Here is a 23,169-nt window from a genome sequence, read left to right on the forward strand (position 1 = left end):
AAAGGGGCTGCGTTGATCTAGTGTTTGACCACATGGGGGCAGCAGAGAGAGCCCGGCTGTTCCCAAGGCTGCCTGGGTCCCGCTCAACTCCATCAGGAGAGCTGACGTTGATGGGGTGAGGGGTATGGCCACCTGGAGAGGCCCAGCTGTCTCTCAGGGCCTCTCAGTCAGATGGTGCCCAGCATCAGATGGTGATGTAGCAACACCTTCCCAGCACTTGGAGAGGTTCCCGTAGGAAAGCACTCCAGAGCCATGCCTTGTGGCTGCTCCAGAACTCCCGCCCACACCTCCAGATCCAGGCAGGTACTCAGTTCCCTGTACAAGAAGCACAAGTACCACCTAAGACACTCTTAGAAGGGCAAACACTACAACTGATTCCTATCAGCTCGATAAAGCAAGTCCCTTAAGGACTTCTTGGAGTAGAGTCTGAAACACCTGAAATGTATGAAAATGTTTTAAGTCTTCTGACCAGCCAAGCCTACCTAAATTCCAGCTCAGGGTCCAGATAAAAGGCAACGGCCCCCTCTATCCTTCCCCAGCTGTTCGTCTGCCCCTACCTGTGATGGTGACAGAGCCATGAGCGTCCTGCTGCAGGACGGGGTTGCGCACCAGGCAGCTGTAGGTGCCATTAGCGCCCAACACCACCCTCAGGACACTGCGCACGTCGAACAAGCCCTGCTCGTTAGCCATCTGCGACGTGGTTACGTTGCCGGTCAAGGGCGCACCCTGCCCATCCTGCCAGAACACTTCGGCCTCGGGGTAGCCCCGGTAGCTGGAGCACGTGATGGTCACCGTGTCCCCGGGCCGCAGGTCCTTGTTGGGCTCCAGGGTCATGCTGGGCTTTGAGTAGGGGGCTGGAAGAGAGCAGAGGGTAGAGGGCAGAGGTCAACGTAAGGCAAGGGCAGCGGGACACAGTGGAGGGGAAAGGTGCCTGGGGCTGTGAGGACACGGGTCAGTCCTGGGTCAGCGGGTAAAGGGGCTGCGGGAAGTATGAGGAGTGTGCCAAAGGGAGGGGACGCCCTCCCCTTCGCGGCTCTCACCTGCCACCTGCAGGCTGACCGCGGCGCTGCCGAAGTCCCGGATGCTCACGAAGCAGGTGAAGCTGCCCTCATCAGCCACGCGCACGCGCTGCAGCCTCAGGGACGCGTTGCCCTGAGCCAGCAGGTCTGGGAAGAGCGCAGTGCGATTGGCATAGGCGCTGCCCTGGTCGCGGCCCTCGGCGAAGCTGTGCACCAGCTGTTTGGTGTCTGTCAGCTGCCAGATGAGGTTGAGCTGTGCCAGGCTGAAGCCGGGCTCGGGCAAGAAAGAGCAGCGCAGGGTGGCGTCAGTGCCCACGAGGGCTACCACGGGGTCTTCGGGAACCTGGACTTCCACAGCGCCTGAGGGCGAGGTTGGAGCGGCAGGCAGTGAGGAGGGACGCCGACACTCTGGGCTACCACCCCCCAGCATCCTGCTCCTCCATCAACCCCCAGGTCCCATTCCATCTTCCCATTTTCTCCCCAGACCTAAAAACAGATTAAGCCTCAGCACTTCCAGACGTGGAGTCTCCCTAATCTTCTGACAAGAATCACAGCAGTTTAGCCTTGGCCTGAAAAGGTCCATCCCCGGGGCGGGGGGAGGGGGGGACCCGGCCTAGAGCAGCCTCCAGCCCTAGCAAAACTCCCCTTTCCACCAGGATCCATTTCCCTCTCCTATCCTTCCACTCTCTTCTGAGATCTGAATGCTTCTCCATTCTCTCCAGAGGTTTCCAGAGCCCTGGAGTCAGGGGACCCAGAGAGCTGAGAGGACCTGTAATCATCACCCTCACCCACTCCCACCACGGTTAGATTGCCGCCTATGCACCCTGTTTATCTTTTCCGTTATTATTATTAGGCATCTCACTGTTCCGAGAGACTGAAGGTATGGAGCTAGATTCAGATACCGTGACCCCCGCACACAGGACCACCACCACCCCCAGGGGGACATTTAAGAAAACAAAACAAAAACCTGTGGGGTTTCTATGCGGTGTGATGGTGACAGAGCCATGAGCGTCCTGCTGCAGGACGGGGTTGCGCACCAGGCAGCTGTAGGTGCCATTAGCGCCCAACACCACCCTCAGGACACTGCGCACGTCGAACAAGCCCTGCTCCTTAGCCGTCTGCGACGTGGTTACGTTGCCGGTCAAGGGCGCACCCTGCCCATCCTGCCAGAACACTTCGGCCTTGGGGTAGCCCCGGTAGCTGGAGCACGTGATGGTCACCGTGTCCCCGGGCCTCAGGTCCTTGTTGGGCTCCAGGGTCATGCTGGGCTTTGAGTAGGGGGCTGGAGGGGAGCAGAGGGTAGAGGGCAGAGGTCAACGTAAGGCAAGGGCAGCGGGACACAGTGGAGGGGAAAGGTGCCTGGGGCTGTGAGGACACGGGTCAGCCCTGGGTCAGTGGGTAAAGGGGCTGCGGGAAGTATGAGGGGTGTGCCAAAGGGAGGGCACACACACCCCCTTCGCGGCTCTCACCTGCCACCTGCAGGCTGACCGCAGCTCTGCCGCTGCCAAAGTCCCGGATGTTCAGAAAGCAGGTGAAACTGCCCTCATCAGCCACGTGCACGCGCTGCAGCCTCAGGGATGCGTTGCCCTGAGCCAGCTGGTCTGGGAAGAGAGCAGTGCGATTGGCATAGGCGCTGCCCTGGTCGCGGCCCTCGGCGAAGCTGTGCACCAGCTGTTTGGTGTCTGTCAGCTGCCAGATGAGGTTGAGCTGTGTCAGGCTGAAGCCGGGCTCGGGAGAGAAGGAGCAGCGCAGGGTGGCGTCAGTGCCCACGAGGGCCACCACGGGGTCTTCAGGGATCCGGACTTCCACTGCGGCGCCTGAGGATGCGGTTGGTGGGGTGGGACGGTGAGGAGGGGCCGGGACACTCCGGGCCTCCCTAGTCCCCCTCCCCTTCCGGGTTAACTTCAGGCCCTGTCCACCCCCCCTTTTTTTTTAAGGCCTAAGAGTTTATTACCTTTGGTTCTAATTCAATCAGCAGGAATATAGTAAGCACCCACTATGCCAGGGGTAAGAGTTAGGAATGCCACGGAGAACAACACCAAGGTCACACTCCTACAGAGCTTCCGTCTTAGTGGGAGAGAGGGACAAACTAGCACACAAATTCTTATTAGTATGTGATTAGGGGTATGAAGGAAGAAAGCAAGCCAGTGGATAGAAAGCAAGGAGGTAGCTCTTCAAAACTCTGGCAGGTATTTTACACCTATCTGTGCTGGTTGCATTTCCCAAATATATATTATCTTTATAAACTGTAAAAAGGGAGTCTTAAAAAAGTATGCACCAAAATGTTATTAGTGGTTTTCTCTGGATGAGAAAGAATCACAAGTGCTTTTTCACTTTTCTTTTCCTAAATACACATGATTAGTTTTTATGCAAGAAAGAAAGAATACCCATGTATTTAAATATGGTGGTGAGCCACTTTCTCCATAAAGAGATATTAAGCTGAGATTGAAAGGGAATGAAAAAAGAGTATGACACAACCAGAGAAAAGCCTGGTGGGGCAGGTTCCCCTGCTCCTACCCCTGCCCTCTGTCCTGTGGATTTACCCTGCAGCCTCCCACCCAGTCACCTCTGCCTCCAGTCCAGCTCTTCTTTTAGAGCCCTGGAAAATTAAGCAGGAGTTCCTGATAGCTTTTCTTTTGGTGAGATGTGTCCCCTAGCCTGGCACTGCCATTCTTGGGTAATGGTTAGATTTTGTGCTTTGGGCATCAGCAAAGCAGGCACACTCAAAAAGTGTGAAGATAGGGCTTCCCTGGTGGTGCAGTAGTTGAGAGTCCGCCTGCTGATGCAGGGGACACGGGTTCGTGCCCTGGTCCGGGAAGATCCCATATGCCGCGGAGTGGCTAGGCCTGTGAGCCATGGCCGCTGAGCCTGCGCATCCGGAGCCTGTGCTCCGCAACGGGAGAGGCCACAACAGTGAGAGGCCCGCGTACCGCAAAAAAAAAAAAAAAAATTGTGAAGATCAAACAGTCTCGAAACAAAGCTAACTGAATACTGCACTCATTAAAGGTTTCTCACACTTAGAAAAATAGCATTTTATAGTTAGTATTTTCATCATGAATAACATACAGGGAGTGGGTATCATCATCTTTGCAGTGTGTAGTGATCTCTAAAGGTCTTAAGTGGGCATTGGATCTCTTGCCACAATGCCAGGTGCCACAGGCCAGCTCTCCAGTTGGAGACCAACAGGGTGCCCCTTGTATCGGGCATTTGGGGGATGAAACCGGAGGAATCACCCAGACAAAGCAAAGCCCTTTGTCTGAAGAAATCAAAGGATCAATAGCTCTGGGTAAAGCGGTGCTTCCTCTTTCCGACCACCAGATGGCACCAGACACTCAACTTTGTCTACCCCTTGGCGGGAGAAAGCAAACTCTCCCTTAGAGCAGAAACTGATTAGGATTTGAATTATGATGATGTTGTTACTAAAGTAGCTGCCATAATTGAATGCTAACTCTGTGCCAAGAACTGTGTGGGAAGATTTACACACCTGCTATGTGGCTGGCATCAATCTTGGCCCTGGAGATACATCCTGCTCTTTGAGCAGAGCAGGCAATCAGCAAGCAAACATATAATATGTCAGGTGGAGATAAATGTTGGGAGGAAGCATGAAGTAAGGTCAGGGAAAGGGAGGGAAGATGAACTATTTTATACAAGGTAGCCAGGAAAGCCTGGGGAAGGTGGCATTTGAGCAAAGGCTTGAATGAAATAAGGGATCAAGTCATGCAGACATTCGGGGGCAGAAAGTTTCAGGCAGAGGGAACAGTATGTGCAAAGGCCCTGGGGAGGAAGCACACATACAGTTTGTTCGAGAAACAGCGTTATCACATTTAGTGCTCACGTTACCATTTTACAGAAGAGAAAACAGAGTCTAAAAAACGTAAATTAAGTGGCCTGTTGGATCCCAGGGGTAGGAATGAGGTGGACAGGGCAGAGAGGAGATTGGGAGGAGGTTAGCCAAAAACTCCCCAGCCCTGCTAGACAGAGAGGCTTGGTGGGAATGGTCCCCTCCTCCCCCACCTCCAGGCCCCACCCTGCTCCCCTCACCTGCAAGGCAGAACCACAGCACTCCCAGGGCAGTGGCCACACGCACACCCGTGCTGCCCGGTCCACACAGCATCTTCCCGTGAGGCAGCTGACAGCTGGGCTCTCCGTGGTGGAAGGCTGCCCCTGCCTGCGAGGAAGAGGAAGCGAGGCCTTTGTCTCAAAACGTCCTCCCCAGGCCCTCTCTCACCTCATCTCCCCTGGACCAGCTTGGTGGAAGGCTGCAACTGCTCGCTGGGAGGTCCTCCCTCCTATACCCGCACAAGGCTCCCTGCTGAGGGATATTTTGAGAGATGCTGGCAGGAGGGGAGTGAGTCACTGGGGAGGCTGGATCAGGGGAGCAGGGCAGTGGGCAGCTGGGACCCACCCCTTCTAAGATGTTGGTATGCAAACAAAAGGAAGGAGAGGCAAGGCAGCTAGTAAAGGCAAGTCTGCCTGCTCAGGCCAAGGATGTACACGGATTGGTTTGGCTCAAGACAACAGCTGGTATGGGAGAATAAGACTTAGAGATTGGCTAAGAGGTTGAAAGTTTATCCTAAAGGCAGCTGGGAGCCGCTGAAGGTTCTGGAATAGAGGAAAGGATATGGTCAGAGCTGTGGTTCCTAAAGATTACTCTGACAGCATGTGCAGGATAAATGAGAAAAGCTGGACAGAAGAGACAAAGCAGGTCTGGGAGAAAGCGACAGCATGGTAGGACAGGGGAGAGAGAGAAGGAGCAGTCAGGGTGTCCATGGTTTTGAGCCCAGTGACCAGGTGGGACACTCACGGAGACAGAGAATGTGGAAGGGTTCGGTGTAGGGCACGTACAGTGAGCAGTGTTTGTGCAGGAACTTCCAGGTGAGACTTCTAGAAGGCAGCCTGGTATATGAGTACGGGGCTGAAGGGACAGGACACTGGCTAGTTTAACCTGTGTGTAGTGAGTACCCAAGACCGATCAGAAATGGACGAGGCCTGGACTGGGGCTGACCCCCCAAGCGGAGTCAGGACCGAGTGAGGTATTTCTGTGACTACACGTCAGACCTGAGCCAGGGAGGCCCAGACCTCCCCGGGTCCAGCCCCGCTCCTGGCCCTGGCTGCCCTTCTGCCCGCCCCCAGCCCCACCAAGCTGTCCGCCTTCTCCCTGTGTCCCACAGCTGCTGCCTGATTGTTTGTGCCACCTCCTGACCAAACCACGTCACCAGGGTCGATTCATGCTATCCAACACGATTTCACAAAAATACAAAAGGTTTCACATTCTCCAAAACCACCCAGGGAGCGGGGCTGCCTGACTTGGTCCCATTCTGCAAGAAGAAAAAAATTAAAGCCCAGATAAGGGAGGGGACTTCGTTAGTGTGATGTAATTTGCCAGAGAGCACAGATGAGAAGGGTTCGAGTTCCCCACCTCCTGACACACCTCTCTGCCCTTCCAGGGAGCAAATGTCATCAACAGCCATTAGCACCAATTCCAGTCACAGGCACCCAGCCTCAACCCTCCCAATCCCAGCCTAGCACCCCACTCCCCACCCCACCCACACACACACTCAGCAGCTGAGCTGAGGGAGTCCCTTAGCCAAGCCGGGTGCATCCTGCCCAGCACATCCTCCACCCCCAGCTGTCCGCGGCGGGGAAGCCCTGAGCAGCCACTTCCTTCCCAGACACTTCCGGTCCAAACCTGGCGGCCTCAAAGCCTTGCCACCTGCTGAGTCAGCAGCCTTCACGCTCCATTCATAAAGTCACCCTTGGCGGGCACCACATCCTGCCTACAAGGGCCACCACGGCCCAGAGGAAGTGCTGGCAGGCAGCGGCCTGCCATGCTTGCCTGCCCACTGAGGGAATCACAGGGACTAAGGTTAAGAAACTCCCAGATTCCGAGTCTCCCTTCCTTTCTTTCACCCCCAGACAGAACCAAGGCCTGTCTTTCCTGGGCCTCCCTCACCCTTCCCACTGGTGCCCATGCCCACCGTCTCCCACCCTGACCTGTGCGACCAGCACTCCCGTGATCCTCCTGGGACCCTCCAGTCCATCCCTGACAACCCCACATTTTACATGTCTCATCTTAGGACCTGAGGTAGGAATCTGCTCACAACCTTCCCCCACAGGCACCTCTCATGGTTCCCTATTTACCACGGGAGTAAACCCACAGGGCTCTGCCTTGTACTCAAGACCTTTCTTATGACTTCTCCTTCATCCATCAAGCTAATTCCTGCCACTGGGTTGTACTTGCCAGGGTCGCTTGGGACTGCCTGCCACCTCCACGAATGTGGGGAGGTCAGGGAGCACCTCTCTTCTGACCAGACCTATCAGGTTCCCCAAGGGTCGAGCTGTCCTTCCCTCCAGAGGGAGGATGAGAGGTTCGCAGGGGTGGGCATTGGATTTGCTCCCTTCAACTCCCTTCCTAGACTCTGGACTCAGGGAAGTTCCCACTCTCGTGCTTTCCCTGGGGAGAAGCCCTTGACACACCAGAACCGAGGACACCAAGAGACTCCCACCCCGACAGCTGGGCTCCCAGAGCTGAAGGCAGGAGGGAGAAACACATCTCAGAGACAAGATGTTGCCAGGGAATGAGAGTATGGCCTGTGACCAGTGGGACAGATGGGCTGCCTAGTACGCAGAGCCCCATGGAGACACACAGACCTCACGCTGCATTCATACTACGTTGCCCACCTTTTCTACAAAGGGGAGTTGTCATCCCCAGGCAGGACCTGCCCTGGAGTCAGCATGTACCGCCCCTCCCAGTGAGTCAGCAGACGGTTCTTCCTCCCCACCCCACCCCACCCCCCACCCTGCCGAATGCAGGAACTCCACAGAACCCTGCCAGGAAAGACCACAGGGTGCCTTGGCTTTCCCAGAGGAGCAGGAGTGAGGGGGCCAGGTCACCCTTGGCCTGAGGGTACAGTAAGTGCATCCAACCTCAGCAGAGGTGGAGCCACAGGGAAGCTCCCAAGAGATGATCCAAGATGTACCCCCATAAAGCCAAAACCAAAGATCAAGGGCTGAGGCTGGGCTCTTTACCAAGATGCCCTGGACCTGGGGATATCCAAGAGGAACTCCTTGCCCCTACCATGACCACCAATAGCACCCCATATTCTCTTAACCCCCTGCCTCTTCCCAATTCCTGCCGGGCTGCTTGGACAACATTTCCCACGGAGAGGGCAAGAAGGGTCAAGCCACATAACCAGTGTCAATCTTTGCTAGCCAGCATAGGATAGAAGCACAGCTTCTGAAAACAGCAGTTAAGCCCCTGGATCCAGCTATGCCCCGCCCTCAGGCCAGTTTGAGCTAAGTTTCTATTACCTGCAATTGAAGGAGTCCTTGAATATACATTCATTTGTGTATTTAGTTATTCACTTAACTATTCACCAAGTCCCTGGTAGGCAGGCACTGGGAACAGAGGACTAAGCTGCGTCTGTCTTGCATCAATAGGGAAGTGCACAGAAATCACCTCAGTTCCATACAGAGTGCTATTTCAGATACAGTGAGGGCTATTTGGAGGCACCTCTGAGATATGATAACCCTAAAGGTGAGTGCTGACACATGATGAGCAGCTCCGCAGGTAGACAGGCTGGGAAAGTGGTCTCTCCCCAGCCCCAAGAGACCTGTCCTCCTGGCACTGCTTGTCAGCCTCTCAGCCAGATCTCTTTGAAACAGTAAAAAGTGAGCCCAAAGTTTGGGTTCTAGTCCCACTTCTGACACTTTGCTGTGCAGTCTTAATAGGTAACTTCCCCTCTCTGAGCTCCATGTTCCCATCTATAAAAGAAAAAAAACGCTTTACTGGATGCTAATGGAACTTCATTAGTACCTTAAGCCTTCATGTACTCTATCCTTAAGGTCTAGCCAATTAACTGCCATGCAGGTCACACTGAAACGTACAAAATGACTGTGGTAGAAACCACTAGTGTTCCCCTTACATCTATTCTTCTCCTCTTCTGTAGAATATTTTGTTAGGCACAGGGCCTCCTGGCTAAAGACTACAGATCCCAGCCTGCCTTGCGGCAGGGTATGGCCATGTGATCATTTTCTGGTTAATAGGATGTGGGAGGAACTGAGGTGTACAACTTCTGGGGCATGCCTTTAAAGAGAAGGAGCATACCCTCTCTCTCCTCCTCCCCCTTCCCACTGGCTGGAACACAGCTGTGGTGAGCTATCTAGGACCAAGCTGCCAAAGGCAACACCCTGGGGACTGCAGAACAGCAGGACAGAAGGCCCCTGAGTGGCTGCAGTATCAGCACTGGACATACCCGGACTGTCGCTTGGGTGACAATAAGCATCTGTTCTAGCGTCACCGTTATTTTGGGTCTTTCTTACAGCATCTGAAGTGACTAATTTAGGGACTCATCCCTCCCTTCCTCTCCCGCCTTCTCTTCCCCCTCTTCCCACCCCGTGAAAATTGCTACTGCTCAGAGCAGCAAAAGGAAACCACATCTAGAAAAGGTGTTTCAAAACATGAACTGAACACTATCTCATCAGAGTCACTTAATGATACCTGCGCACAGCTTAGGAGATATTTCAAGGGTAGACATGACTGTCTTAGGGATTGTTTGTACGCGAGGGGCTGGAAGAGCCAAGGATGTACTGAAGGCTTCAACCAATGGGTGCATGTGTCACACACAGAAGATGGGGAGACCTGGAAATGAGGGGGAAGAACAATTCTGACTGGGCTTGGAATGGATCATCCGTGACAAAATGTTTGATGGATTCCTGGACACACAGAGCTGGAACTCAGAACAGGACGGGGGAGCTATTCATGGAAGCCAAAGTTGGGATCACTGAGGGAGCTCATGGAATGAGAAGAGCCCCCCCCCACCCCCCACCCCCCGCCGCCACCAGACAAATTCTGAAGAAGATGCAGAAGTTAACGGTCAGGTCGCAGAACGGGGAACCTTTCTCTGGCCACTCCCACAACCTCTGTTTGCTCCCTCTAGGGATGGGCACCCACTACCTCCCAAAGAACTCCACTGGCTTTTGAGCAGCTCTCATTGGTGGAAAGCTCTACCTTTTACTGAGCCAAAGTCTGTCAGCCCGTATCATTCCTCATTCGACCCCTTGGACCATGCAGAACAAGTCTGCCCCCTCCCTTATAACAGCCCTGCAAGTATTGGATCTTCCTCTCCCTGGTAGAGGTCATATTGGGCAGCCATGCCACATTTTTCACCGAAACAACCCAAAATAATAAACTGTCAAATCTGTGGCCAACAAGCAGAAGTCATTTGCTCACATTGCTGCAGATCCACATCTCTGCCATCCTCTTCTGAAAAATCCAGGGAAGGGGTGGAGCTTTATAGGATGTCTCATTTGTTACTGTTACATTTCATTCAGTTAAGCTGAGTCCCTCACTCCAACTGCCATGATATATATTTTTTAATTATGGCAAAATACACACAACATGAAGTTTACCATTTGAACCTTTTTTTCTTCTTTTTTGCCTCACCCCATGGCTTGTGGGATCTTAGTTCCCCAACCAGGGATCGAACCTGGACCCTTGGCAGTGAAAGCGTGTAGTCCTAACAACTTGACCCCCAGGGAATTCCCATTTTAACCCTTTTTAAGTGTACAATTTGGTGGCATTAAGTGCAGTCACAGTGTTATGTAACCATGCCACGATGTTATGTAACGATGCCATTTTTGAAGTACTGTTTTGACAGTACCTGGTGCATAGAAGGTGCTCAATAATTTTTGGTGGATGAAGAAGAGAACAAATGAATTTATCTAAAAAGGTTGCCCTCCTCTTCCCACTTTGTTTCTTGTGTCATCAAGGCCCTCAGGGAGAGGACAGGAACAGGAAACCCGTACAGCCCTAGGGTCTGCCCCAGGATCAACGTCCATCTACTATTCAGGGCTTTGGGGTCACAAATTTTCCTACTTGTGCTGCCACTCACCCAGCTGCCCATCTTTCTCATCCCCAAAGTGTCACTGCTTCTGGCGGGGGACCACTCAAGTGGAGAAGAACCAGAAAAAAGGCTCATTTGAAGAAACTGGACTCTTCCTCAAGTGCTCAATTGACAATTAGTTCCAGGGTTTTGTCAGGGATTAAGGTCACCAATCTGTTCTTCCCATAATCTACCTTATTCCCCATAAAACTGGTTATTTGCCCATCTTGGGTCTTCCAGCATTCATTTATCCATTCACACAACAAACATGATGCAGGTTTATAGCAGGTATTACGGGAACGGAGGGTCAAGCACTTCATGGAGGAGTGGGGAGGTTTAGCTGGACCTCCTAGAGGAGGAGACATTTCAGCTGTCTGGCACAGGCAAAGCCACGGAGCAGCAAGCACCCACAGCATATTCTGGGAAGACGGGGACACCGAGGAGAGGCAGTCAGGAGATGAGGCAAGGGAGGTGCTCAGGGGTCGGTTAGGGACCCTGGATTGATTCTGTACACAGTGGGAAACTGGAATGTTGCGACCCACACCTTCCCCCTCCCCCCGCCCCCACTGTCTACCCCATTTGTCCTGAAATATCCCTGCTCGCTTCTCAGAGATCTTATCTCCAAATTCACTCAGCAATCCTAGGGGCCAGAAGACAAATCCATTTAAAGCAGATTATCACCTCCCCTCCTGGCCTGAACTTGGGTTCCTTCTTAACAGCTTCTGTCCCTTCTTTCCTTGATACAGAAGCAAAACAGATGCTGCGCAGACCTTCTCTACCTTCACTAGTCAGTCTTGATACTCTTATTTTGTTCCTCATCCTTTCTGCTAGAGTGCCCCCCTCTCGTTCTAGGCTGGCTCCTTGTGATGACAGGGCTCCGCTTTCCTGCAGGGAACCCAGTCCATTTGGTGCTGGTGGGGCTGATCCCCAGCCTCAGCCCTCGGCGTGTGACCAGACCCAGCGTACTGGAGGATGCCCGCCCTGCGCCCACTCAGTGATTTGCTTGGGAATGAGCCTGTGAGCCAAGCCACACCCAATCAGAGACCTCCCAGGGCTTTGCTGCTGGAGCTCTCAGAAAACACTCTTTTCTTGCCGAGGTTGCTAAGAAGGATGTGGTCTGGCGCTGTTGGCAATGAATCTATCAGCTAGCAATAACCTAAAGAATTGATCCAAACAGATACAGAGGCAGAGGTGAAGGCAGGAGGGATACTGAGCCCCGAAAACAACATTTCAGCCCCTATGCCTGAAGCAAGCTGCACCAGACTGCCCAGATACGTGAGCAATCTCTTTTTTTCCCTTAAGCCAGTTTGAGCCAGGTTTCTATTATCTACAACCGAAGGAGTCCTTGAATATACGTTCATTCGTGTATTTAGCTATTCACTTAACTCTTCACTGAGTGCCTGTTAGGCAGGCAATGGGGACAGAGAGAGGACTAAACTGTCTCTGTCCTCAAGGAGCCTGCATTACAATAGGGGAGTGCACAGAAATCACTGTAGTTCAGTACAGTGTACTACTTAAGATACAGTGAGGACCACTTGGAGGTACCTCAGAGGCACGATAACCCTAAAGGTGAACCTTTAAAATTGACCTGAAGCTCCCCAGGTGGTCAGGCTGGGAAAGGCCATTCCAGGCACTGGGAGAAACCCAGGCAAAGGCAGTGAGGAAGGAGGCAGCATGGGAGGCTGGAGGAATGCAGGCCCTTCCATGTGGGCAGACAGGAGATATAAGATGGTGGTCACAGGAGGAGGAGAAGCTAAAGGGCAAGCCAGGGCTGGAACAGGAGGTCATGTTTGGATTTAGCTTGTAGGTGATAAGAAAGAAAGGGTTTTAAGTAGAGGAGTAATATTGTTGCCATAGGTAGGCCCAACCTTTGATTAATTGATGCATATGTAATGTTAACCTTGCAGAGGAGGTTTGAATTTTAAAGGATGATGTTTTAAAAGGGCAATGGTTTACTCAAAATAAGAGCTGATGGCAGAATTTCGGGCATCAAAGAATTTTTTCTCTAGATCGTGTCCTCCCGGAGATGCTCAAAATACCCTGCTCAGCCTGTGTGTGGACCTACTGCTGGTTCTGGATGTAGAATCGAGTCAGGCAGGGGTCAGCATAATTTCTTCTGTGAAGGTCCAGATAGCAAATGTTTTAGGCTTTGCAGGCCCTCCCATATCTGTCACAAGTGCTCGACTCTGCCCTTACAGCAGGAAAGCAGCCAGAGACAGTGCATAAATGCATGAGCAAAGCTGTGTTCCAATAGAACTTTATTTATGGACACTCGGAACTGAATTGCATATAATTTTCATGAATCACATGATTTTTTTTCAACCATTAGAAATGTAAAAACCATTCTTAGCTTCTGGGCTATACAAAAACAAGCAGCAAAAGATTGGGCCCAGGGGCCATAGTTGGCAGGGACTGGTTTACAGAAACACTAGCTCCATTCTCAAAGACACCCAGGCAGCAGCAAAAATGGAAAACAACAGGGAACTGGTACATTAATTATGGTGCATGTATATAATGGAATAGCATACCGCCTTTCAAAAGAAGGTGTACTTACATGGAAATAAGCCCATGACATAGGTCATGTGAATAAAGAATATTGTGAGTTATATGACCTAATTTCTATATTAATAAATGGTCCCATGGTCCAAGATCTAGTCACCTACCTCTCGCTCCATCTCCTATATTTCAGTGCAGGCCCTTCCTTCTCTGACACTGAACCCCCTGGAACTTGCTCCTAGGCCCTCTCCTTAATTCTCTCTACTATTTTTTCCTAGATGATTTCATCCACTCCCATGGCTTTAAATATCATTTATATGCTGGCAACTCCCAGATTTACTTCTCCAAGTCCACACCTCTCATCTGAGCTCCAAACTTAAACCCAACTGTCTCCTAAATATCTGTGTTCCAATGACTCACAGGCATCTCCCTCTTAACATGTCCCTCTTCAAACTCTTGATTTCTCCCCCAAACCTGTTCCTCCCCAGCCCTTCCCACTTCGTAAAGGCACCATATTCCACCCCCTCTGATCAAGCCAGAAACCTGATTTCTCACACCCTTACAATCCATCGCCAAGAACAGCCATCCCTGACCCCAAAATATATCTCAAGGGTCTGCAAACTACAGCCCCAGCACCAAATCCAGCTCACCACGTGCTTTTGTTCAGTTCACCAGTTAAGACAAGGTTTACCTTTTTAAATGGTTAGAAAATCAAAAGAAGAAAACTATTTCATGACACATGGAAATCACATGAAATTCAAATTTCAGTATCCGTAAATAGTTTCATTGGCACACAGCCACACTTCATTCATTCATATTGTCTGTGGCTGCTTTTCCACTACAACAGAACCGAGTAGTCGCAATAGTCACAAAACCTAAACTATTTACTTTCTGGCCCTTTACAGAAAAAGTTTGGCAACCCGATATATCTTTACTCTCTCTATTCCCCTCCACCTCTGCTTCTCTCTCTGGTCTGCCAAGTCACCATCATCTCTTGCCTGCATGACGACAAAAGCCTCCTCACCGGTCCCCCGCTTTCTCTCTTGTCCCCCAACCCAGTTCTATACTCCCATCTAGACTCTACACGGCAACCAGAAAAACTGCTGTAAAAACAGAAGTGCATCATGTCATCACTTTCAATATCTAATCAGCTCCTCCATGGCATGCAGGGCCCTGCGCACCTCCCCAGCCTCACCTCCTCTCACTGACCTCTCATCAGGGTCTCTTACAATGAGACCCTCTTCCCTACCTCATAGGGTTTTTGCAAACACAGTTCCTTCTTCCTGGATGACATCCTGAGGGTCACCTTGGCAGAAAAGCTGGGTTGGAGGTCTGCCACTCTAAGGATGTCCCTGTTCTGCGTTGCAGTTTGTTTACCTCGTGTCATACTGAGACCTCCCTGAGCAGGAACCACGTCTGCTTTATTTACTATTGGATCCTTAGCTCTACCAAAGGCTTGGCACATAATGAGTGTTCAAAGCACTGTTCAATGAATGAATGAATGAATGCCTGTGTGTTTAGATAGAGAGATGGATGGATGAATGTTTGTATATAGAAAATGGGTCTGGAAGTATGATAGTGAACCCAAATCTGGGGCATGGGAATGAAGGTAAAGGTCTACTTCCACCTTCTCGTTGATGTACTTCTGTAACTTTGACAACGAGCGTGTAATTCTTTTGTATTAACAAACGAAAAAGGAAAACAGCAACATAAAGATTTATGTGGGTTTTAGACCAGGCTCTACCACTGACTTGCTAGGCTCCCTAGAGCAAGCCCATTGTCTCTCAGGGTCTTCATCTCCTTAACCATCAAAGGAAGGTCCTGGCCTCCTTCCTGTGCTATGACGACGATCACATGCTGGGCTGGTGTAGTCACGAGAAGCTTCATGGAAGGAGTGAGCCCTGGTGTTTTAGAAGATGACTCTGGAGTCAGAGATATAGGTTCAAATCCAGACTCTGTCACTTCCTAGCCACGCAACTTTGGGAAAACATCCTCTCTAAGTCTCCGTTTGCTCATTTGTACAATAGGAATTTAAACTCCACCTTCATAGAACGATTATAGGACTCAACTGAGCAAAATTATCTAAACTGTCCTAGTTAGTATAGGTGCTCTATAAATGGAGTCTGGGGAAAGAGTCGAGGGGATCTCCAGAGTTCCCTGGGAATCCTGTTGGCCTTCCTTTTTCCTGATAATGAGTCAGTCTGGGCCTTTGGAGTTCAAGGCTGTCCACTTGGCACTGCTCCCCACCCCCACGATCTCACCCAAGAGAAGAAATCAATTCTTTCTCTCCAAGTGATTTCTGTGTAAGTCAAGACAGCAGTGTGTCATCAGCGCCAGCCCAGGAGAGTGGGGCTGGCATCCGCAGCTTGCTTCCCTTATGGCTTATAGGAAGAACAAGAAGAGGGAGAACAGGACAGAGCAGAGCCCCTGGCCTCCCCAAGCCAGACCATCCCCACCGAGGCACCCTCTCCACACTGAAGTCAGGGCATCAGAACCGGAGGAGGCAAAACCAGAGAGAACATAGACATCTCAGTAGATCTGAGAACATGGTGACTTTTGCTACAGCAGCTGGCCTGCCTCTCACATCCTCTTCTGGCTGAGGGGCCAGCACAAAATGAGTTTGCATCTTCCAGGGTTCAACAGCCACTTGACAAGGCAGTGTGACACCATCTCAGAACTGGAAGTGTGTGCAGAGGCTATACACGCACATGGGTGCACACGGGAGGTACACACACACACACCATCAGAAACAGAACCCTGGAAAAAAAGTGAAAGCTACACTTAGCTCAGAAGAGGTCTGGCCAGAAAAAAAGGATTCAAAGGAGGGGAGTGGAGAGAGGAGGGGAAGGCATGAGAGAGCATAAGACCAAATCAGAGCGCGGATCCCAGGTCAAGCCCCGGCAGGCCTGTGACACATATATCTGCATTCACTCAACTTCTGCTGAGTCCTGTTAAGTGCCTACCTAGATATGTCTGGAAACCCCATCCCTTCCAGAAGCCTTTCCAGACTTCACTCAAGGAAGAGTCCACTTACTCCAGATGTGTTCTACCTAAATACCTCCCTGCCTTCACATTCTTTAGGTTTCTACCCTGAAAGAGGTTCACCCTGGCAAAACAATGCTGCACCTCTCTACCTAAGCACCAGCCCCTCTGGATCTCCAGGGATTCCTCCTCGAGTGTAGCAGACGCCACTAGTCCTCAGAGCTTGAAGGCTCCTTGGAGTTCACCTGTCCAGTGCCCACTTCCATGCCCATCATAGAGATGGGAATCTGAGCCTAGAGAAACGAGTGTAGGCTGTCATGCTCAGTCATCAATCACCATGAGAGGTGACTAAGGGCCTGCTCACAAGTGGCCCTGGGCCTCAATTCCTCACTTGTTAAATGGCATCATCAGACTGCCTTGCCTGCCCCAGGGTACAGTTTGAGCTCAGGTACAGCAGGCAGGCCTAGGTTCAGATTCTAACTCGGAAGCCTTGCTAGACACATACATGATCAAGTTTAAGTGACTTAACCTCTTTGAGATTTGATTCCACATCCCTAAAAAGCTGGTAACAATCCCTACCCCACAGAACTGCTGTAAGAATAAAATAACATACAGAGAGGACTTAAAGCCCCTAGCACTCAAACAGTGGTAACGATTATTACTACTTTTATTATTATTGCCATGGGCATGGGGAAAAGTCCTCCTGGGATCCTCTGCACTGAGCCTCCTCTGTCAGGCTATACATCTATACATCTAGGTCCCTGGGAACAGTACTCTTTCTCTGACCCCCTTTGCTCCTAGGACCCCACCAGCACCCAAGCTCCAAAGCAGCAAATCACAATTCAGCTCCATCTCTGTGTCTGGCTCATCCCTGGTGGTCCTCTCTCCCTTCCTCCTCCCAGTGGGCTCAAGCCCCTACTGCCCCTGCTGCCACCACATCCCCCAGTACAGGGCCATCCCCATAAGTACACATTCCAGTGTCTCCCCCATGGGAGGCCCAGTTCCTAGGAGCCTACACTGATTTAGGGTGACCTGGGAGCCCTGCCTCCCAGAGGTAGTATCTCTCCCTGCTCGCAGGCTCCCAACAAAAGATGTTTCTCAAACCCCACTCCCAGCGGGTTCCCTCCAACATACCCTCCCTAAGCCTCAGGAAGGTCAAAGGCCCAAAGGCATTAGGGGTGTGGAGGAGGCATTCATTCTCTGGACCACAAAGGGAACGAGGAAGAATGGGGGCAGCTGTCTGGGAGCACTGGTCAGAACTGGAGGGTGTAAGAGGGACTCCTGAAAGGCATGAGTGTGCTGAGGACCAGGCCTCTCGAAGAGTAAGAATTCTCAGCAATGGTTCCAACTGGGCTGCAAGGACAACTAGTCTGGGATACCTCTCCCCAGCTCCCCAGATGAATCCTCTGCCGTGCTGTGGGGACCCTTAGCACATCTTATCAGGCTCCAGATGAGGGGTAAAGATTGTGTCTGCCTCCAGAGTGGCAGAAAGAGCCAGTTCTGGAGGGAGACAGCATCCCAGCCCCAAAATTTGCCAAATGCATGTCTTTGGGCACAGGACTTCTTTCTGGGCCTCAGTTTACCCATCTATACAATGGAACTAATGATACCCTACCTCATAGGACTGCATCCATCACAGCCCCACCCTCCAAACCTGAAAACTCAATGCGCCTATCTGGAATCTCTTACTGCAGGGGTGGCAGAACTGGGGTTGGCAGGCAAGGGTTACATAAAGCACACGTGGCCCTCTCCCAGATGTCTGATCCATTCTGAGCCAACGAGACCAAAAGAAATTTCTCAAAGACCACATGGACCGGTTCCCACCCTCTTTGCCCTCCTCCCCCAGGCCCTGACTATGCCTTCCCTCTTTTGCCAGTGGACCTCCCTGTCATTCCCGCCCTGGGGGTGTGGGAAAAGGACAGCAATGGAAGTGGCCACCCACTCAGAGGATAAGCTCATGGGCAGTGACATCATCCTGCCTGCCCTTCTTCCTCCTCACCTGACCCCGTGACTCAGGGCCACGGGTTCAGGCTCTGTTAATCTCAGAGGCTGCTTGGATTTCGGTAATTTTTCTTCACATAGCACAAGCCCTGTATGTCCAACCAAGAAGCAGCCTGCAATAAGCCAGACACTTGTTCTACAACACTTTCTAGGAGTCTCTTTGGGTGCTGTGGAATCCCAGCTTACGGCTCTATGATCACACTCGGTCTCTGACCCCAAACAGTATTGCTCAGCTCAGCATCAAACCCAAATCCTACTCCAAAGAATGAAGATTGACGACTCCATAGAAGGTTACAGTTTAAGGATAGAGGAATTCCCACCGGAACTTTCAGAAGTCCACCTCAGCAGAATAAGGACACAGGCTCTACAGAAGGGACAACACTTCTATAACTGTCCTTTCCACAAACATTCAAGCACCTGACCCAGCTATCAGTCATCTGGGTATCTCAGACATTCAGCCAACCTGCTTCCATTGGGTGCCCAGACAGAGGTGCAGAGGGCTGAGGACAGGAAGGAAAAGCGGTCCTCAAATCCCAGAACCCCTTCTCATCCTTGGGCTTGCTTTAATGTAGGCTTCCCATCTCTAACAAGCTGGATTGCCTGATTTCTTGGAACACAGGAGTCTGGAATGAATTGGAAAGCTCACTGAAAGCAGGCAGGAGAAACCACCAGTGATGTCATTGAAGACAGAAAAGAATTCCAAAGTCAGTCATGGGACCAATACAAGCATCACTGAAGCCACTTAGTGCAAAGCTCACTCCCTCAAGGGTCCCTTTGCTATACAAAAGTCCTTAGTGCAAAAACTGTGATATGTGTAATACAGCGGAGAAAGATTTCCATGCTTAATGGTTAACGTAAGTGTTAATGCTTAATCTATACTCACCCAAAATATTCCCATTTCCTAAAGAGCTGGAAATATGAGCCACCACTCATACCCACAGCCTCAGAGCCCTGCCACTCAGATCAGCCCAACCCACTGGACGTGTTTAGAGTTAAAATTCAAGTTTAGACTTCAATTTCTCTCAGCCTCCAAAAGCACCCACCTGTGTGCAGGGCCCCAAACTACAAGGAAGGCTGCACAGCATCAGATTTCCTAGGGACTTCTGGGAGGCAAGAGGGAGTCAGAGAGGAGGCTGAACTAAATAAAGAACTCTCTTAAAAACAGAACAGCTTCATTACTTTCTAACATAGAAGCTAACTGCTAGAGACAAGCATGTAAGAAAAGGACCTAGGGCCTTCATTTAATGATGAAATCAGACTTATCTACAATTATCCATATCCACATCCAATTTGAAGGTAAATAGTTTTTCTCAATTAAGTCAAACAAACCCTCCCAACTCCCCAATGGTTTTTGCCTTCCTATTTGCTTAACGTTTTCCTCGATGATAAGATCCCATATCTGAGTCATCCATCACGCATTTCTCATTAGGGCAGGTTTGGCTGAGAAAGAAATCCCTTTTTCTGGCGTTTCACTGCCTTAGGCCCCCAAACCTGCCAATTCGCTAGCTACGCAGCAATAGAGGACCTGGGACACTGGGATTCAATCCAATCCCCTCCCCTCTAGTGTGTCCCCACCCTGGGTCCCTACCTTTCCTCCACCCCTTCTCCATCCTACCCCACCCACCATCTCCCTGAGACTTCCCAAGCCCAAATGGCCCCACCCCTGCTCCCTCGTGCTCTGCCTCCCACCCTCCAACAACTATGCATCCCTTCACCCAGGCCAGCTGTCCCTGCCTGTCCTTCTCAGAATCTGTCCCCTCGAGCCCACTGCTGCCCGTGGAAGCCCTCCAGTCACCCACTCCTTCATCCTTCTGGGCCAGGCAGAATGGACCCCCCTCCCCGATCCAGCCCCTCGTCCTCCTCTCCCTGGCACCTCTCCCTCCTCAGAACTAGTGGTCAGGTCAGGGTGTTTTCCTCTGCAGGGACTCCGCGAGACTCTACTTCCCTCCTAGCTCCAGCTAGCGGCTTCGTGAAGCTTTCCAGAATCATCAACACAATGACAGATCTGCCTCTGTTCCCCCTGCACACCCAGGGCCTCCGCGATCACAGCTACCCGCCCAGCCTCCTCCAGCGGCTTCTCGGGAGAGGGCAGGTCCCACACTGCCCCGGGCCCCGCCGGCCAGGGAGGGGAGGCAAGGTTGGGGGCGGGGCTGGACTCTGGTAGCCCCCTGCCTCCTCCAGGACCCAGAGCCGGGGTCCACCGTGCTCCCCGCGCGGAGGCCATCCCGGGCCCAAGGAGAGGGCTGGGGTGGGGGCGCCCTGCGAGAGAGGGGGCTCACCGCCCGCTCTAGCAGCCCTGCAGCAGGCACGCTGCCCGGCAGCCCGGGGCAGGGCTCGGCCGCAAACAAAGGCCGCCCGGACGCGCGCCGAGCCCGCCACGCAAGCACTCACCGCGCCGCGCCTGACTCCCGGGACTCGGGGACGCGGCGGAGCGCTGCCGAGTCGCCGCCGCCGCCGCCGCCGCCGCCGCCGCCGCGAGGCCGGGCGCGAAAGGGGTCCGGGGGCGGCCCCGGGAGTCCGAGGGGCGGGGCGGGCTGGAGGAAGCTGCAGGCCCGGAAAGGCGGCCCGGGTGCGCCCCAGAGGCGGGATTGGACCCGCGGCGAAGGTTTGGGGCAGAGGCCTGAGCCCGCCCGCTGGGCAGGACACCCGGCCGAGACTCGCCCCTGACCCGGGTCCAGACCCACGCGGGGGCCCTAGTAAAGGCGCGCTGGTCTGATCTCTGCCCATCTCCCACCCTGTCCCACCCTCCCAAGATCCGAAGTTTATTTTCTGCTAGGGGGACAGGTGAATGGTCACTGACCACCCCAGCTCCCCCTCCAGGCCGCTGGCAGCAGAGCCGGAGCTCAGATCTGGCTGTCTGACCCCCAGTCCAGTGTTCTCTGCCACCAGGCTGGTACCGTGGCCTGGAAAGGGTTAATTCGACTGTGAGGCATTGAGAGCTGCCGGGAGCTCTCTATAAATACAGTGTGTCGTGGGCGCCTGAGCCAACCGCAGGGTAATTTCCACCTAGCTGGTTTTCCCCTTTTCCTTCCGCCCCCGGCCACCCGGCCAGCCCTGCCCCCAGCCCCATGCCAGGCTAGTGGCTACCCCAGGCCCCCAAAGGGGGAGCAGCTCTGACACTGCCCCAACCCCCTCCCCATGACCTGGGGCTCTGTCTTTATAGGAACCAGTTCCAGCCTGGGAGGAGATGGGGGGGTCAGGCTTGAACCTCCAGCCTGGGGAGAGATGGGGGTCAGGCCTCTGCCTTGGCACATCCGGCCCCTGCACCTATTCTCTGACCTGTTCTCCATTAGTTACAGACAGCAACAGCTAAAGTGTAGCAGTCCTCTGTGGGCCAGGGTAGAGACTAAGAGCTTTCCATGTGGGGCCTCTTTAAATCCTCACAACAGCTGGACCATGTAGATAATATTATCCCCATTTTACAGGTGAGAAAACTGAGGCTCAGAGAGATAAAGGGACTCCAATTTGTCTTATGGCCGGACCCACCACCAAGTGTCAGCAGCAATATGAGAGAGGGCTTAGGAAATATGCATGAATACATGCTCACCTCTGTGTGTCAGCCACTGTTTTAAGCTCTTTACCATTTTATCTCATTTCATCTTTCCAGCAATGCAATGAGGTAATGCTATTATTATCCTCATTTTCACAAATAAGGAAATTAAGACACAAGGAGATAGGTAACTTACTTAAGGATATCCAACCATCAAGTGGAGGAACCGAGATTTGCCCTCTTGCATGTAAGTGCTGAATTCAAACTTAATTATAGTGTGTTTGTGTGTGGCAGTGAGGCATGGGTGTCTGTATTTGTGAACACCTGTGAGTAACTCTCTGAATCTAAGTGCGCATGTGTTTCTGAATGTAAGTTTGATAATGGCTGTGTCTGTGTGACTGCTCCTAGGGATGGGGCAGAGAGTGGAGGGATCAAGGCCAGGCCATCTGGTCCAGAGTTCTTGAAGGTCATCAGCCTCCCGTCCAATCCACACTGCTTCTCTCTGCTCTGTCCAGCCCTGTCCAGCCTGGGCCTGGCCTCACAGTTCTCAGTATGAGTAGCCCCGAATAGGCCTCAAGACCTGGGGGAGAAGCATCCCAGGGAGAGGTGCCCCTGAGCTGAGAGATCCAGGAGCCCCACAGCAGGACTTAGAACTAATCTAGAGGAATTTGCTTTCCTTTCCTCCACCAGGAGTCAGTCCTGTGCTTTGTGCCCCAAAGTGGTGACACAGGTCCTGTCCCAGAGGACTTACAGTCTGGCAGGGAAGGCACAATTCAGCCGTGATGGACAGTGAAGGAACAGCACAGGGTAGTTTATAGCATAAACTGTATAGTATATAGTTTATGGCAGAGGCTGGGGGAAGACTTTTATCATAATTGCTAGAGAGATCAAGTCAGGAGGGAAGGAAATGAGTACTGGCTGTCATTCCTGGAAGCAGTGGCTTAATAGGGTGCTGATACCCCCCAGAAAGGGCAAACACTGTGGGCAGGGGATAGGCAGAGTGTCTGTAGGACAGGCTCAGCTGCGACTCAGACATTTGGCCCTGGACACAAACAGCTAGACCATCCCAGCACGCAGGAATCTCCTCAGGTCAGGGAATGTTTGTTCTATGCCTAGTTGAAAATACAGTCTTCCTCAGACTCCCTTTGTAGCTAGAGGCAGTCACATGATCTAATGTGGCCAATGAGATGGAAGTGAAATTCACTGGTTGGGGCTTCAGGGAAAGCCCTTTGTTAAAGGAGATTGTTGACACTATCGAAAACATCATGGTGGTTCCTCAAAAATCTAGAGATAGAAC

At 52.2% G+C, this 23,169-nt stretch overlaps 1 protein-coding gene across 2 annotated transcripts in view; it reads right to left on the reverse strand.

The window, feature by feature from the left end:
* The window catches only part of CD276 (CD276 molecule), a 35,295-nt gene extending 14,228 nt beyond the window's left edge, over window positions 1-21,067 (reverse strand). For both annotated transcript variants that reach the window (XM_032624545.1, XM_032624547.1), the window contains exons 1-6: window positions 20,774-21,067; window positions 5,061-5,187; window positions 2,489-2,836; window positions 1,987-2,301; window positions 1,041-1,379; window positions 558-854 (exon numbers count right to left, since the gene is read on the reverse strand). In XM_032624545.1, coding sequence (XP_032480436.1) covers window positions 558-854; window positions 1,041-1,379; window positions 1,987-2,301; window positions 2,489-2,836; window positions 5,061-5,133 — 1,372 coding nt within the window. In that variant the 5' untranslated portion in view covers window positions 5,134-5,187; window positions 20,774-21,067. The remainder of the gene's footprint in view (window positions 1-557; window positions 855-1,040; window positions 1,380-1,986; window positions 2,302-2,488; window positions 2,837-5,060; window positions 5,188-20,773) is intronic.
* Window positions 21,068-23,169: the final 2,102 nt, after the last annotated feature.

This window comes from Phocoena sinus, chromosome 2 (assembly GCF_008692025.1).
Source record: "Phocoena sinus isolate mPhoSin1 chromosome 2, mPhoSin1.pri, whole genome shotgun sequence".
In the NCBI taxonomy this organism is placed as follows: Eukaryota; Metazoa; Chordata; class Mammalia; order Artiodactyla; family Phocoenidae; genus Phocoena; species Phocoena sinus.